This window comes from Schistocerca piceifrons, chromosome 5 (genome assembly GCF_021461385.2).
Source record: "Schistocerca piceifrons isolate TAMUIC-IGC-003096 chromosome 5, iqSchPice1.1, whole genome shotgun sequence".
Lineage (NCBI taxonomy): Eukaryota > Metazoa > Arthropoda > Insecta > Orthoptera > Acrididae > Schistocerca > Schistocerca piceifrons.
The window spans coordinates 507,476,640-507,490,570 of NC_060142.1; the positions used below are offsets into that span (position 1 = coordinate 507,476,640).

A 13,931-nucleotide genomic window follows, 5' to 3' on the forward strand; every position below is an offset into this window, starting at 1 on the left:
ACTAAGTTTGGTAAAATCTATGAACAAGTGCCAATCACTTATACTGAAATAATGGAATCACAGTTCTCACACACCAGGCTGTTCTCTCTCTCTCTCTCTCTCTCTCTCTCTCTCTCTCTCTCTCTCTCTCTCTCTCTCTCTCTGGGTGGATATGTGTGAAGAGAGAGCACAGCAGATGTAAATGGATTTGGAGAGCTTAGTATGTGTGTGCTGGAATAAGGGAAGAGAAAAGGGGGAGGGGTAAGTCAAGGTTCAGCAAGTTTGTGTGGCACAGGAGAGTACGAAAATAAGTGAGAGTGACCAGAATGAGATTTTCACTCTGCAGCAGAGTGTGCGCTGAAACTTCCTGGCAGATTAAAACTATGTGCCGGACCGAGACTCGAACTCGGGACCTTTGCCTTTCGCGGGCAGGTGCCCTACCAACTGAGCTACCCAAGCACGACTCACGCCCCGTCTTCACAGCTTTACTTCTGCCAGTACATCGTCTACCTACCTTCCAAACTTAACAGAAGCTCTCCTGCGAACCTTGCAGTACTAGCACTCCTGAAAGAAAGTGTGCGGGTTGGAAGATTGTAGCGGTCCCGCCTGCAATATTTATTGTTTGTTGCCCTCGGTGTTGATTTACTGCGCTGCTACACTGACTGAAAATGGGTTGTTGATTCAGACACTGACTATTGTAAATAATGTAGCCGACAGACAGATGCACAGCTGCGTTTCACAGTATTTTAATTTCACTTTTCACAAATACTTAATATACACAGTCATATGGCCAGTGCACTATTGTTTAACTTTCAATACTGCTACAATAGTTTCCTGTTGAACATCCACAAGCAGTAAAACCTAACCACAAATCTCACAGTTCTTGAATAATCAGGTATGAATGGAACAGACACTGTCATTGTTTTTACACATGGCCTAATTGTTTAACACTTATTCCACGGTTAAGTTGAAGCATTGTTGTAGCTCTAATCAGCCTAGGTTTATCATCTGAAACTTGACCGTGAACTGACTGTCTCGTGACAAAAAATCGGGCCCTTATGTGTCATCACTTTAAAAGAAGGTCTTATGGCTGAAAACTGAAAAGTATAGCAGCCTTCTTCTTGTGCCTGTCTCAACTGTGGTCCTTTACATAGTGAGTAGTTATCTACCCTTTTCATAATATTGTCATTATTCCATCCTGCATTCTCCATGGTTAGGAACCTGATTTTTATATATGATACATGAGACAGCTTTGTAGTGTCCATAAAATTTAGCAAATTGGCCTTCTTTTCAAGATCAGCATTTTACGGTAGATGAAATAGCAATAAATTACAGTAGAGACATTATTGCAGAATTTTCCACAAGAAATGATATTGGAACAGTTCTTTTCAGGGTACTTTGTTATGTTTTTAATTTACAGTACTGCTACAAGGCTCTTAATTTTGCAGGGCTTCCTACATGGAAATTTATAATGAAAAGATAAATGATCTTCTTGATAAGAAATACAACTTGAAAATTCGTGAAGAGGATGGAAAAGCAGTTGTTATAGGACTGAAGGAGGAACTTGTTACTACCACTGAAAAGGTTTTTCCTTTTGAATACAGTTAATGTTCCATAGCCTCTAACATCCTTTTTTGTTATAATGCAGTTAGTTACAGTTGCAGATAGTGATACACTTGCAGCATTAGGAACTAATTTTTGATAATCTGCTAAACCTAGATTCTAATATGTGAGTAGTAAATATGTATAGGTGTTAGTAACTTTTACCTATTCCACTAGAATGTGTGTTCTCTCTTCAACAATTATAATTCTATTCTTATTTCAGATTTTATTATTGATGAGAAGAGGACAAAAGATTAGACATATTGGTGAAACAAATATGAATGAACGAAGTTCGAGGTCGCACACTATTTTTCGCCTTGTGAGTATGAAATACGCTTGGCTTACATTTTTAATGTCTGTGATCAGTATAGAGATGTGCAAGGTGGTTGCATCACCCCATCCTCATCCTCATTGTTGTCCTTCTGAAGTTTTTCCATTATGGAATAGTGGGACACATCTGACAGTATGAGGTTTTTAATAATAATTACATCTGCTCAGTCAAAATGCAAAATATTTAATCTGTATCATGTTTCGGGACTTAGATCACATCTTTAGGTCACATGTACAATGTTTTATGTTTAGTTTAATTTTTTAGGTTGTCCCAGGATATTTGCCATGTAATTCATGCAGGTGATTTCCTATGAACATTATATTGAAAGGATTATCACTGTCCAAGATAGACAAAAAGTCATGACCCCCACTCAATTGAAAGTATGCGTACTAGTTGTAGTGATCCTCAGTCCGAAGATTGGTTTGATGCAGCTACCCATACCACTCCATCCTGTGCAAACCTTTTAATAATCTGACTGTGATATTATATCAGTGAAAATAAATGTAATTGCATCAATATAATAGAGGGAAACATTCCACGCGGGAAAAATATATTTAAAAACAAAGATGATGTGACTTACCATACGAAAGCGCTGGCAGGTCGATAGAAACACAAACAGACACATACATACACACAAAATTCAAGCTTTCGCAACAAACTGTTGCCTCATCAGGAAAGAGGGAAGGAGAGGGAAAGACGAAAGGAAGTGGGTTTTAAGGGAGAGGGTAAGGAGTCATTCCAGTCCCGGGAGTGGAAAGACTTACCTTAGGGGGAAAAAAGGACGGATATCCATCCACACATATACAGACACAAGCAGACATGCTTGTGTCTGTATATGTGTGGATGGATATGTGTGTGTGTGCGAGTTTATACCCGTCCTTTTTTCCCCCTAAGGTAAGTCTTTCCGCTCCCGGGATTGGAATGACTCCTTACCCTCTCCCTTAAAACCCACTTCCTTTCGTCTTTCCCTCTCCTTCCCTCTTTCCTGATGAGGCAACAATTTGTTGCGAAAGCTTGAATTTTGTGTGTATGTATGTGTCTGTCTGTGTTTCCATCGACCTGCCAGCGCTTTCGTATGGTAAGTCACATCATCTTTGTTTTTAAATATAATAAATGTAATTGGTTAGATAAAAACAATCTGCATCAAGTGGTGGCTGGAGAACACAAATATAAGTGTAATAAAGTTTGCAAGCTTTTGGAGACTTAATGGACCCAATGAGGAGGAAAGACTTTTCATCCCCTTTAGTAAGTCTGTGCTGATCTGGGGATTTGGTCAACTTTTCTGATCTCTACTCCTTTTCCTAAACCTTACCTGTCCTTTTGTTTTGTTTCACCCCTCTTCCTTCCCCTTAAGCATTTCTGCCAGAAGCAGCAGCCACTGGCTCCAAAAGCTTGAAAACTCTAATGCCTTTATATGGTATTCCCCTGCTGCCAGTTGGGGAGTAGATTTTTTTTGTTCCCAATTACATTATGAAGTCAACTGTGACATTAGTTTTAAATATGGAAATTTGTGGTTTCTTCTTGTGCTTCTGAGTTAAGCTTTAAATGTGTGGAATTAAATGACAGTAGAACATAAAACTGAAACTATTTATATGTAACGTTTGTCCATAAATAATCTAAGCAAACTGAACATTGATTTTAATTGAAAAATTGCCTGCGTTTCTTTAGTGTGTTGTGACATGACACTCAAAGTAAAAACCAGTCATACATTCTGAATATACCTTCAATTTGTAATAACCTTTCGGAAACAGAACATTTCCAAAAACAAACCATCTAGCACTGCCCTGATAGAGATAGAGACTTATTAACTTGTGTGGTATCAGGCACTCAGGTAGATACATATTTTAACAATCGCAGTTCACAAATATTGTTGGGTTTGCAATTTCTAATTGTTTCTGCCTCAAATTAATTGCATCACAATTTGGTGGATAAAGCAATCAAAATGCATTATTAAATTACACATAATAAAGAAATAATATTTATTTCTGAAAAAATAGAAATATTCATGTCCACAACATTATCTAAATGTTATTTCATAGTTAGTGGATGACTAATATAACTATTCGTGTGGCATAGTCATAAAGTAGTAATGAGTAATGTAAAAGACAAAAACACAAGATATCTTTGAACAGAGAATACTAGTATGTTTACATTTCATTCAACTTAACTTTCTATGTGTTTAGTAAAACTGTACATAAATCCACGAATTAAAGGGAAATATGAAATATCTTTATATCTACATCTATACTCTGCAAACCACCATAAAGTGCATGTCAGAGGGCGATTTTCAGAGATATGAAATTGCAGTACTTCCTAATAAAGGACAGGACACCAGAAAACCATACAGGCACTCCCTGAAGACTTTAAGAGCAAACTATTATGCTGAACAGATAAATGAATGTAGTAATGTTAGTAAAAATGTTTGGAATGTAACAAACAAAGAAAATGAAGAGAATCCAAGATGCAATAATATAGCACTAGAAGAAAATAGATGTAGAAATTAGTGAAACCAATACAACATTTAATATACAGATCTTTGCTAGGGGGCTTTTCCTGAACTTCTAAAAATTACTGAGTTAAAAGCAGTGTATGAAAAGCGAGCAACCACAGATAAAAATAATTACAGTCCAATTTCATTGACTTCAACAGTTGGCAACAAAGAATACTTCTAGAGCAAATGGAATCTTTATTCTGTAAATACAGCCTATTAAACAACTCACAGCAAATGTACCAAAAAGGGCAATCCTCAATGGCGGCAGTAGCAACTTTTTCCATGAAATGCTAAACAGACTGGATAAAGGAAATGAAGTCATTGGAACTTTGCTAGCTTTGTCTAAGGCCTATTACTCAGCGAATCATACAGTACTGTTATCCAAATTAGAAACTTATGGTATAATAGGAGTGGCACTAAATTTCTTAGGTTGTGTTTGAGGTAGAACACAGTGTACTAAACTATGTTATGGGAATGAAAGTAAGATTCTAACAGTAAAATCAGCGTATAAAACTCTCAGCTGTGGAGTCCTCCAGGAGAGTATTCTTGGGCCAGTTTTGTTTCTAGTATATATTAATGACACAACAGACCTCAAAGCTAGTGAGCTATGATTTTGTCCTTAGGTGTAGTTCAGCAGCTGCAGAATGTTTCCACAAAGATAAAGTCAGTCGTCAGCTACACAAGTTAACTATGTTGATGAAACATATTTTATTACCTGGGGCTATACTGAACATTACAAAACAATAAAGAGAACTCTGAACTGGTCACTGAATATCTAACAATGAATATATCAATATAATGGAAGGAAACATTCCACGTGGGAAAAATTATATATAAAAACAAAGATGAGGTGATTTACCGAACAAAAGCGCTGGCAGGTCGATAGATACACAAACAAACACAAACATACACACAAAATTCAAGCTTTCGCAACGAACTGTTGCCTCATCAGGAAAGAGGGAAGGAGAGGGGAAGACGAAAGGAAGTGGGTTTTAAGGGAGAGGGTAAGGAGTCATTCCAATCCCGGGAGCGGAAAGACTTACCTTAGGGGGAAAAAAGGACAGGTATACACTAGCACACACGCACATATCCATCCACACATACAGACACAAGCAGACATATTTAAAGACAAAGAGTTTGGGCAGAGATGTCAGTCGAGGCAGAAGTGTAGAGGCAAAGAAGTTGTTGAAAGACAGTTGAGGTATGAGTGGCGGCAACTTGAAATTAGCGGAGATTGAGGCCTGGCGGATGACGAGAAGAGAGGATATACTGAAGGGCAAGTTCCCATCTCCGGAGTTCGGATAGGTTGGTGTTGGTGGGAAGTATCCAGATAACCCGGACGGTGTAACACTGTGCCAAGATGTGCTGGCTGTGCACCAAGGCATGTTTAGCCACAGGGTGATCCTCATTACCAACAAACACTGTCTGCCTGTGTCCATTCATGCGAATGGACAGTTTGTTGCTGGTCATTCCCACATAGAATGCATCACAGTGTAGGCAGGTCAGTTGGTAAATCACGTGGGTGCTTTCACACGTGGCTCTGCCTCTGATCGTGTACACCTTCCGGGTTACAGGACTGGAGTAGGTGGTGGCGGGAGGGTGCATGGGACAGGTTTTGCATCGGGGGCGGTTACAAGGATAGGAGCCAGAGGGTAGGGAAGGTGGTTTGGGGATTTCATAGGGATGAACTAACAGGTTACGAAGGTTAGGTGGACGGCGGAAAGACACTCTTGGTGGAGTGGGGAGGATTTCATGAAGGATGGATCTCATTTCAGGGCAGGATTTGAGGAAGTCGTATCCCTGCTGGAGAGCCACATTCAGAGTCTGGTCCAGTCCCGGAAAGTATCCTGTCACAAGTGGGGCACTTTTGTGGTTCTTCTGTGGGGGATTCTGGGTTTGAGGGGACGAGGAAGTGGCTCTGGTTATTTGCTTCTGTACCAGGTCGGGAGGGTAGTTGCGGGATGCGAAAGCTGTTTTCAGGTTGTTGGTGTAATGATTCAGGGATTCCGGACTGGAGCAGATTCGTTTGCCACGAAGACCTAGGCTGTAGGGAAGGGACCGTTTGATGTGGAATGGGTGGCAGCTGTCATAATGGAGGTACTGTTGCTTGTTGGTGGGTTTGATGTGGACGGACGTGTGAAGTTGGCCATTGGACAGGTGGAGGTCAACGTCAAGGAAAGTGGCATGGGATTTGGAGTAGGACCAGGTGAAACTGATGGAACCAAAGGAGTTGAGATTGGAGAGGAAATTCTGGAGTTCTTCTTCACTGTGAGTCCAGATCATGAAGATGTCATCAATAAATCTGTACCAAACTTTGGGTTGGCAGACTTGGGTAACCAAGAAGGCGTCCTCTAAGCAACCCATGAATAGGTTGGCGTACGAGGGGGCCATCCTGGTGCCCATGGCTGTTCCCTTTAATTGTTGGTATGTCTGGCCCTCAAAAGTGAAGAAGTTGTGGGTCAGGATGAAGCTAGCTAAGGTGATGAGGAAAGAGGTTTTAGGTAGGGTGGCAGGTGATCGGCGTGAAAGGAAATGCTCCATCGCAGCGAGGCCCTGGACGTGCGGAATATTTGTGTATAAGGACGTGGCATCAATGGTTACAAGGATGGTTTCCGGGGGTAACAGATTGGGTAAGGATTCCAGGCGTTCAAGGAAGTGGTTGGTGTCCTTGATGAAGGATGGGAGACTGCATGTAATGGGTTGAAGGTGTTGATCTACGTAGGCAGAGATACGTTCTGTGGGGGCTTGGTAACCAGCTACAATGGGGCGGCCGGGATGATTGGGTTTGTGGATTTTAGGAAGAAGGTAGAAGGTAGGGGTGCGGGGTGTCGGTGGGGTCAGGAGGTTGATGGAGTCAGGTGAAAGGTTTTGCAGGGGGCCTAAGGTTCTGAGGATTCCTTGAAGCTCCGCCTGGACATCGGGAATGGGGTTACCTTGGCAAACTTTGTATGTGGTGTTGTCTGAAAGCTGACGCAGTCCCTCAGCCACATACTCCCGACGATCAAGTACCACGGTCGTGGAACCCTTGTCCGCCGGAAGAATGATGACGGATCGGTCAGCCTACAGATCACGGATAGCCTGGGCTTCAGCAGTGGTGATGTTGGGTGTAGGATTAAGGTTTTTTAAGAAGGATTGAGATGCAAGGCTGGAAGTCAGAAATTCCTGGAAGGTTTGGAGAGGGTGATTTTGAGGAAGAGGAGGTGGGTCCCGCTGTGACGGAGGACGGAACTGTTCCAGGCAGGGTTCAATTTGGATGGTGTCTTGAGGAGTCGGATCATTAGGAGTAGGATTAGGATCATTTTTCTTCGTGGCAAAGTGATACTTCCAGCAGAGAGTACGAGTGTAGGACAGTAAATCTTTGACGAGGGCTGTTTGGTTGAATCTGGGAGTGGGGCTGAAGGTGAGGCCTTTGGATAGGACAGAGGTTTCGGATTGGGAGAGAGGTTTGGAGGAAAGGTTAACTACTGAATTAGGGTGTTGTGGTTCCAGATTGTGTTGATCGGAATTTTGAGGTTTTGGAGGGAGTGGAGCTGGAAGTGGGAGATTGAGTAGATGGGAGAGACTGGGTTTGTGTGCAATGAGAGGCGGTTGAGGTTTGCTGGAAAGGTTGTGAAGGGTGAGTGAGTTGCCTTTCCAGAGGTGGGAAACCAGGAGATTGGATAGTTTTTTGAGGTGGAGGGTGGCATGCTGTTCTAATTTACAGTTGGCCTGTAGGAGGATGCTCTGAACAGCCGGTGTGGATGTGGGAGAGGAAAGATTAAGGACTTTTATTAAGGATAGGAGTTGACGGGTGTGTTCATTGGCTGAGTTGATGTGTAGGTGAAGGATTAGGTGGGTGAGGGCAATGGATTGTTTAGTTTGGAACTGGTATAGGGACTGATGGAAGGAAGGGTTGCAGCCAGAGATGGGAACTTTGAGTGTGAGGCCTTTAGGGGTAATGCCAAATGTCAGACAAGCCTGAGAAAATAAAATATGCGAGCGTAATCTGGCTAGGGCGAAGGCATGTTTGCGGAGGGAATGTAAATAAAACTTAATGGGGCCATTGTGGGGGTGTTGTGAGGGTGACATGGTATTAGAAGGTGAAAAGTGTAACATGAGGTGAAATGAAAATGAAAATAAAAATATATGGGGAGAGATAAAGGTGAACCGGAAAGAAACTGGAGATCTGGAATGAAAAAAGGCGAAAAGGTGTTGGTTACAGATGGGCTATGTTGGACTTGGGTTGGTAGACAACGATGTGCATAAAGGTTAGGTGGTTGTGTTGCCGCCAAAACACGTTAAAGGACGGAGAAATTCGGGAAAATTTCGAAAAAACTGCGTGTAGTATATTAAATGGAGTGGTATTGTGGTGGCAGATTATGAAAATGAGGCTAACAATTGTCTGACGAAGAAATAATGGCCTTAAAACCTGTGGGAAGCGGCTAGAAATGATCAGTGATGTGGGAAAAACGGAAATGGAAATAAAGCGAAAGTTATTAGAACTGGCCGAAATGGTTGTTTAAAAGGTGAAAGGAGCTGTTTGTGAACTAGAAACGGTGGATATTATAGCGGCGGTAGTGCTGAAAGCGGCAAAAAAAAAAAAAATATGTTTTTGGTTATGGTTTGGAAGTGGGTTACGTATTATTGAGTATATATATAGGCGGGATAAAATATTATAGCAGATTACGGTAAAAACGAGAAGGTGAATACAAAGTGAAACTACTGGCAAAAACAGAAAGAGGAAAATAAGACGACAGAAAAGATTTCGAATAGCAACAGTGACAATAACAAACGTAATTGTTGGATTCAAATTAATGATATCAATATAATGGAGGGAAACATTCCACGTGGGAAAAATTATATATAAAAACAAAGATGAGGTGATTTACCGAACAAAAGTGCTGGCAGGTCGATAGATACACAAACATACACACAAAATTCAAGCTTTCGCAACAAACTGTTGCCTCATCAGGAAAGAGGGAAGGAGAGGGGAAGACGAAAGGAAGTGGGTTTTAAGAGAGAGGGTAAGGAGTCATTCCAATCCCGGGAGCGGAAAGACTTACCTTAGGGGGAAAAAAGGACAGGTATACACTAGCACACACGCACATATCCATCCACACATACAGACACAAGCAGACATATTTAAAGACAAAGAGTTTGGGCAGAGATGTCAGTCGAGGCAGAAGTGTAGAGGCAAAGAAGTTGTTGAAAGACAGGTGAGGTATGAGTGGCGGCAACTTGAAATTAGCGGAGATTGAGGCCTGGCGGATGACGAGAAGAGAGGATATACTGAAGGGCAAGTTCCCATCTCCGGAGTTCGGATAGGTTGGTGTTGGTGGGAAGTATCCAGATAACCCGGACGGTGTAACACTGTGCCAAGATGTGCTGGTTGTGCACCAAGGCATGTTTAGCCACAGGGTGATCCTCATTACCAACAAACACTGTCTGCCTGTGTCCATTCATGCGAATGGACAGTTTGTTGCTGGTCATTCCCACATAGAATGCATCACAGTGTAGGCAGGTCAGTTGGTAAATCACGTGGGTGCTTTCACACGTGGCTCTGCCTCTGATCGTGTACACCTTTTTTTTTTTTTTTTTTTTTTTTTTTTTTTTTTTTTTTTTTTTTTTTTTTTTTTCCGCTTTCAGCACTACCGCCGCTATAATATCCACCGTTTCTAGTTCACAAACAGCTCCTTTCACCTTTTAAACAACCATTTCGGCCAGTTCTAATAACTTTCGCTTTATTTCCATTTCCGTTTTTCCCACATCACTGATCATTTCTAGCCGCTTCCCACAGGTTTTAAGGCCATTATTTCTTCGTCAGACAATTGTTAGCCTCATTTTCATAATCTGCCACCACAATACCACTCCATTTAATATACTACACGCAGTTTTTTCGAAATTTTCCCGAATTTCTCCGTCCTTTAACGTGTTTTGGCGGCAACACAACCACCTAACCTTTATGCACATCGTTGTCTACCAACCCAAGTCCAACATAGCCCATCTGTAACCAACACCTTTTCGCCTTTTTTCATTCCAGATCTCCAGTTTCTTTCCGGTTCACCTTTATCTCTCCCCATATATTTTTATTTTCATTTTCATTTCACCTCATGTTACACTTTTCACCTTCTAATACCATGTCACCCTCACAACACCCCCACAATGGCCCCATTAAGTTTTATTTACATTCCCTCCGCAAACATGCCTTCGCCCTAGCCAGATTACGCTCGCATATTTTATTTTCTCAGGCTTGTCTGACATTTGGCATTACCCCTAAAGGCCTCACACTCAAAGTTCCCATCTCTGGCTGCAACCCTTCCTTCCATCAGTCCCTATACCAGTTCCAAACTAAACAATCCATTGCCCTCACCCACCTAATCCTTCACCTACACATCAACTCAGCCAATGAACACACCCGTCAACTCCTATCCTTAATAAAAGTCCTTAATCTTTCCTCTCCCACATCCACACCGGCTGTTCAGAGCATCCTCCTACAGGCCAACTGTAAATTAGAACAGCATGCCACCCTCCACCTCAAAAAACTATCCAATCTCCTGGTTTCCCACCTCTGGAAAGGCAACTCACTCACCCTTCACAACCTTTCCAGCAAACCTCAACCGCCTCTCATTGCACACAAACCCAGTCTCTCCCATCTACTCAATCTCCCACTTCCAGCTCCACTCCCTCCAAAACCTCAAAATTCCGATCAACACAATCTGGAACCACAACACCCTAATTCAGTAGTTAACCTTTCCTCCAAACCTCTCTCCCAATCCGAAACCTCTGTCCTATCCAAAGGCCTCACCTTCAGCCCCACTCCCAGATTCAACCAAACAGCCCTCGTCAAAGATTTACTGTCCTACACTCGTACTCTCTGCTGGAAGTATCACTTTGCCACGAAGAAAAATGATCCTAATCCTACTCCTAATGATCCGACTCCTCAAGACACCATCCAAATTGAACCCTGCCTGGAACAGTTCCGTCCTCCGTCACAGCGGGACCCACCTCCTCTTCCTCAAAATCACCCTCTCCAAACCTTCCAGGAATTTCTGACTTCCAGCCTTGCATCTCAATCCTTCTTAAAAAACCTTAATCCTACACCCAACATCACCACTGCTGAAGCCCAGGCTATCCGTGATCTGTAGGCTGACCGATCCGTCGTCATTCTTCCGGCGGACAAGGGTTCCACGACCGTGGTACTTGATCGTCGGGAGTATGTGGCTGAGGGACTGCGTCAGCTTTCAGACAACACCACATACAAAGTTTGCCAAGGTAACCCCATTCCCGATGTCCAGGCGGAGCTTCAAGGAATCCTCAGAACCTTAGGCCCCCTGCAAAACCTTTCACCTGACTCCATCAACCTCCTGACCCCACCGACACCCCGCACCCCTACCTTCTACCTTCTTCCTAAAATCCACAAACCCAATCATCCCGGCCGCCCCATTGTAGCTGGTTACCAAGCCCCCACAGAACGTATCTCTGCCTACGTAGATCAACACCTTCAACCCATTACATGCAGTCTCCCATCCTTCATCAAGGACACCAACCACTTCCTTGAACGCCTGGAATCCTTACCCAATCTGTTACCCCCGGAAACCATCCTTGTAACCATTGATGCCACGTCCTTATACACAAATATTCCGCACGTCCAGGGCCTCGCTGCGATGGAGCATTTCCTTTCACGCCGATCACCTGCCACCCTACCTAAAACCTCTTTCCTCATCACCTTAGCTAGCTTCATCCTGACCCACAACTTCTTCACTTTTGAGGGCCAGACATACCAACAATTAAAGGGAACAGCCATGGGCACCAGGATGGCCCCCTCGTACGCCAACCTATTCATGGGTTGCTTAGAGGACGCCTTCTTGGTTACCCAAGTCTGCCAACCCAAAGTTTGGTACAGATTTATTGATGACATCTTCATGATCTGGACTCACAGTGAAGAAGAACTCCAGAATTTCCTCTCCAACCTCAACTCCTTTGGTTCCATCAGTTTCACCTGGTCCTACTCCAAATCCCATGCCACTTTCCTTGACGTTGACCTCCACCTGTCCAATGGCCAACTTCACACGTCCGTCCACATCAAACCCACCAACAAGCAACAGTACCTCCATTATGACAGCTGCCACCCATTCCACATCAAACGGTCCCTTCCCTACAGCCTAGGTCTTCGTGGCAAACGAATCTGCTCCAGTCCGGAATCCCTGAATCATTACACCAACAACCTGAAAACAGCTTTCGCATCCCGCAACTACCCTCCCGACCTGGTACAGAAGCAAATAACCAGAGCCACTTCCTCGTCCCCTCAAACCCAGAATCCCCCACAGAAGAACCACAAAAGTGCCCCACTTGTGACAGGATACTTTCCGGGACTGGACCAGACTCTGAATGTGGCTCTCCAGCAGGGATACGACTTCCTCAAATCCTGCCCTGAAATGAGATCCATCCTTCATGAAATCCTCCCCACTCCACCAAGAGTGTCTTTCCGCCGTCCACCTAACCTTCGTAACCTGTTAGTTCATCCCTATGAAATCCCCAAACCACCTTCCCTACCCTCTGGCTCCTATCCTTGTAACCGCCCCCGATGCAAAACCTGTCCCATGCACCCTCCCGCCACCACCTACTCCAGTCCTGTAACCCGGAAGATGTACACGATCAGAGGCAGAGCCACGTGTGAAAGCACCCACGTGATTTACCAACTGACCTGCCTACACTGTGATGCATTCTATGTGGGAATGACCAGCAACAAACTGTCCATTCGCATGAATGGACACAGGCAGACAGTGTTTGTTGGTAATGAGGATCACCCTGTGGCTAAACATGCCTTGGTGCACAGCCAGCACATCTTGGCACAGTGTTACACCGTCCGGGTTATCTGGATACTTCCCACCAACACCAACCTATCCGAACTCCGGAGATGGGAACTTGCCCTTCAGTATATCCTCTCTTCTCGTCATCCGCCAGGCCTCAATCTCCGCTAATTTCAAGTTGCCGCCACTCATACCTCAACTGTCTTTCAACACCTTTTTTGCCTTTACACTTCTGCCTCGACTGACATCTCTGCCCAAACTCTTTGTCTTTAAATATGTCTGCTTGTGTCTGTATGTGTGGATGGATATGTGCGTGTGTGCTAGTGTATACCTGTCCTTTTTTCCCCTAAGGTAAGTCTTTCCACTCCCGGGATTGGAATGACTCCTTACCCTCTCCCTTAAAACCCACTTCCTTTCGTCTTCCCCTCTCCTTCCCTCTTTCCTGATGAGGCAACAGTTCGTTGCGAAAGCTTGAATTTTGTGTGTATGTTTGTGTTTGTTTGTGTATCTATCGACCTGCCAGCGCTTTTGTTCGGTAAATCACCTCATCTTTGTTTTTTTTATATATATATATATATATATATAAGAGGGAAACATTCCACGTAGGAAATATATATCTCTATGAAAGTGCTGGCAGGTCGACAGACTCACAAACATACACACAAAATTCAAGCTTTCGCAACAAACTGTTGCCTCATCAGGAAAGAGGGAAGGAGAGGGAAAGACGAAAGGATGTGGG

At 43.4% G+C, this 13,931-nt stretch overlaps 1 protein-coding gene across 1 annotated transcript in view; it reads left to right on the forward strand.

Annotated features, from left to right (window-relative positions):
- The window catches only part of LOC124798146 (kinesin-like protein KIN-7M, chloroplastic), a 278,641-nt gene that overhangs the window by 50,383 nt on the left and 214,327 nt on the right, over positions 1–13,931 (forward strand). Inside the window, exons 4-5 of the mRNA XM_047261426.1 lie at positions 1,428–1,563; positions 1,805–1,900. Of these exons, the coding sequence (XP_047117382.1) occupies positions 1,428–1,563; positions 1,805–1,900 (232 nt within the window). The remainder of the gene's footprint in view (positions 1–1,427; positions 1,564–1,804; positions 1,901–13,931) is intronic.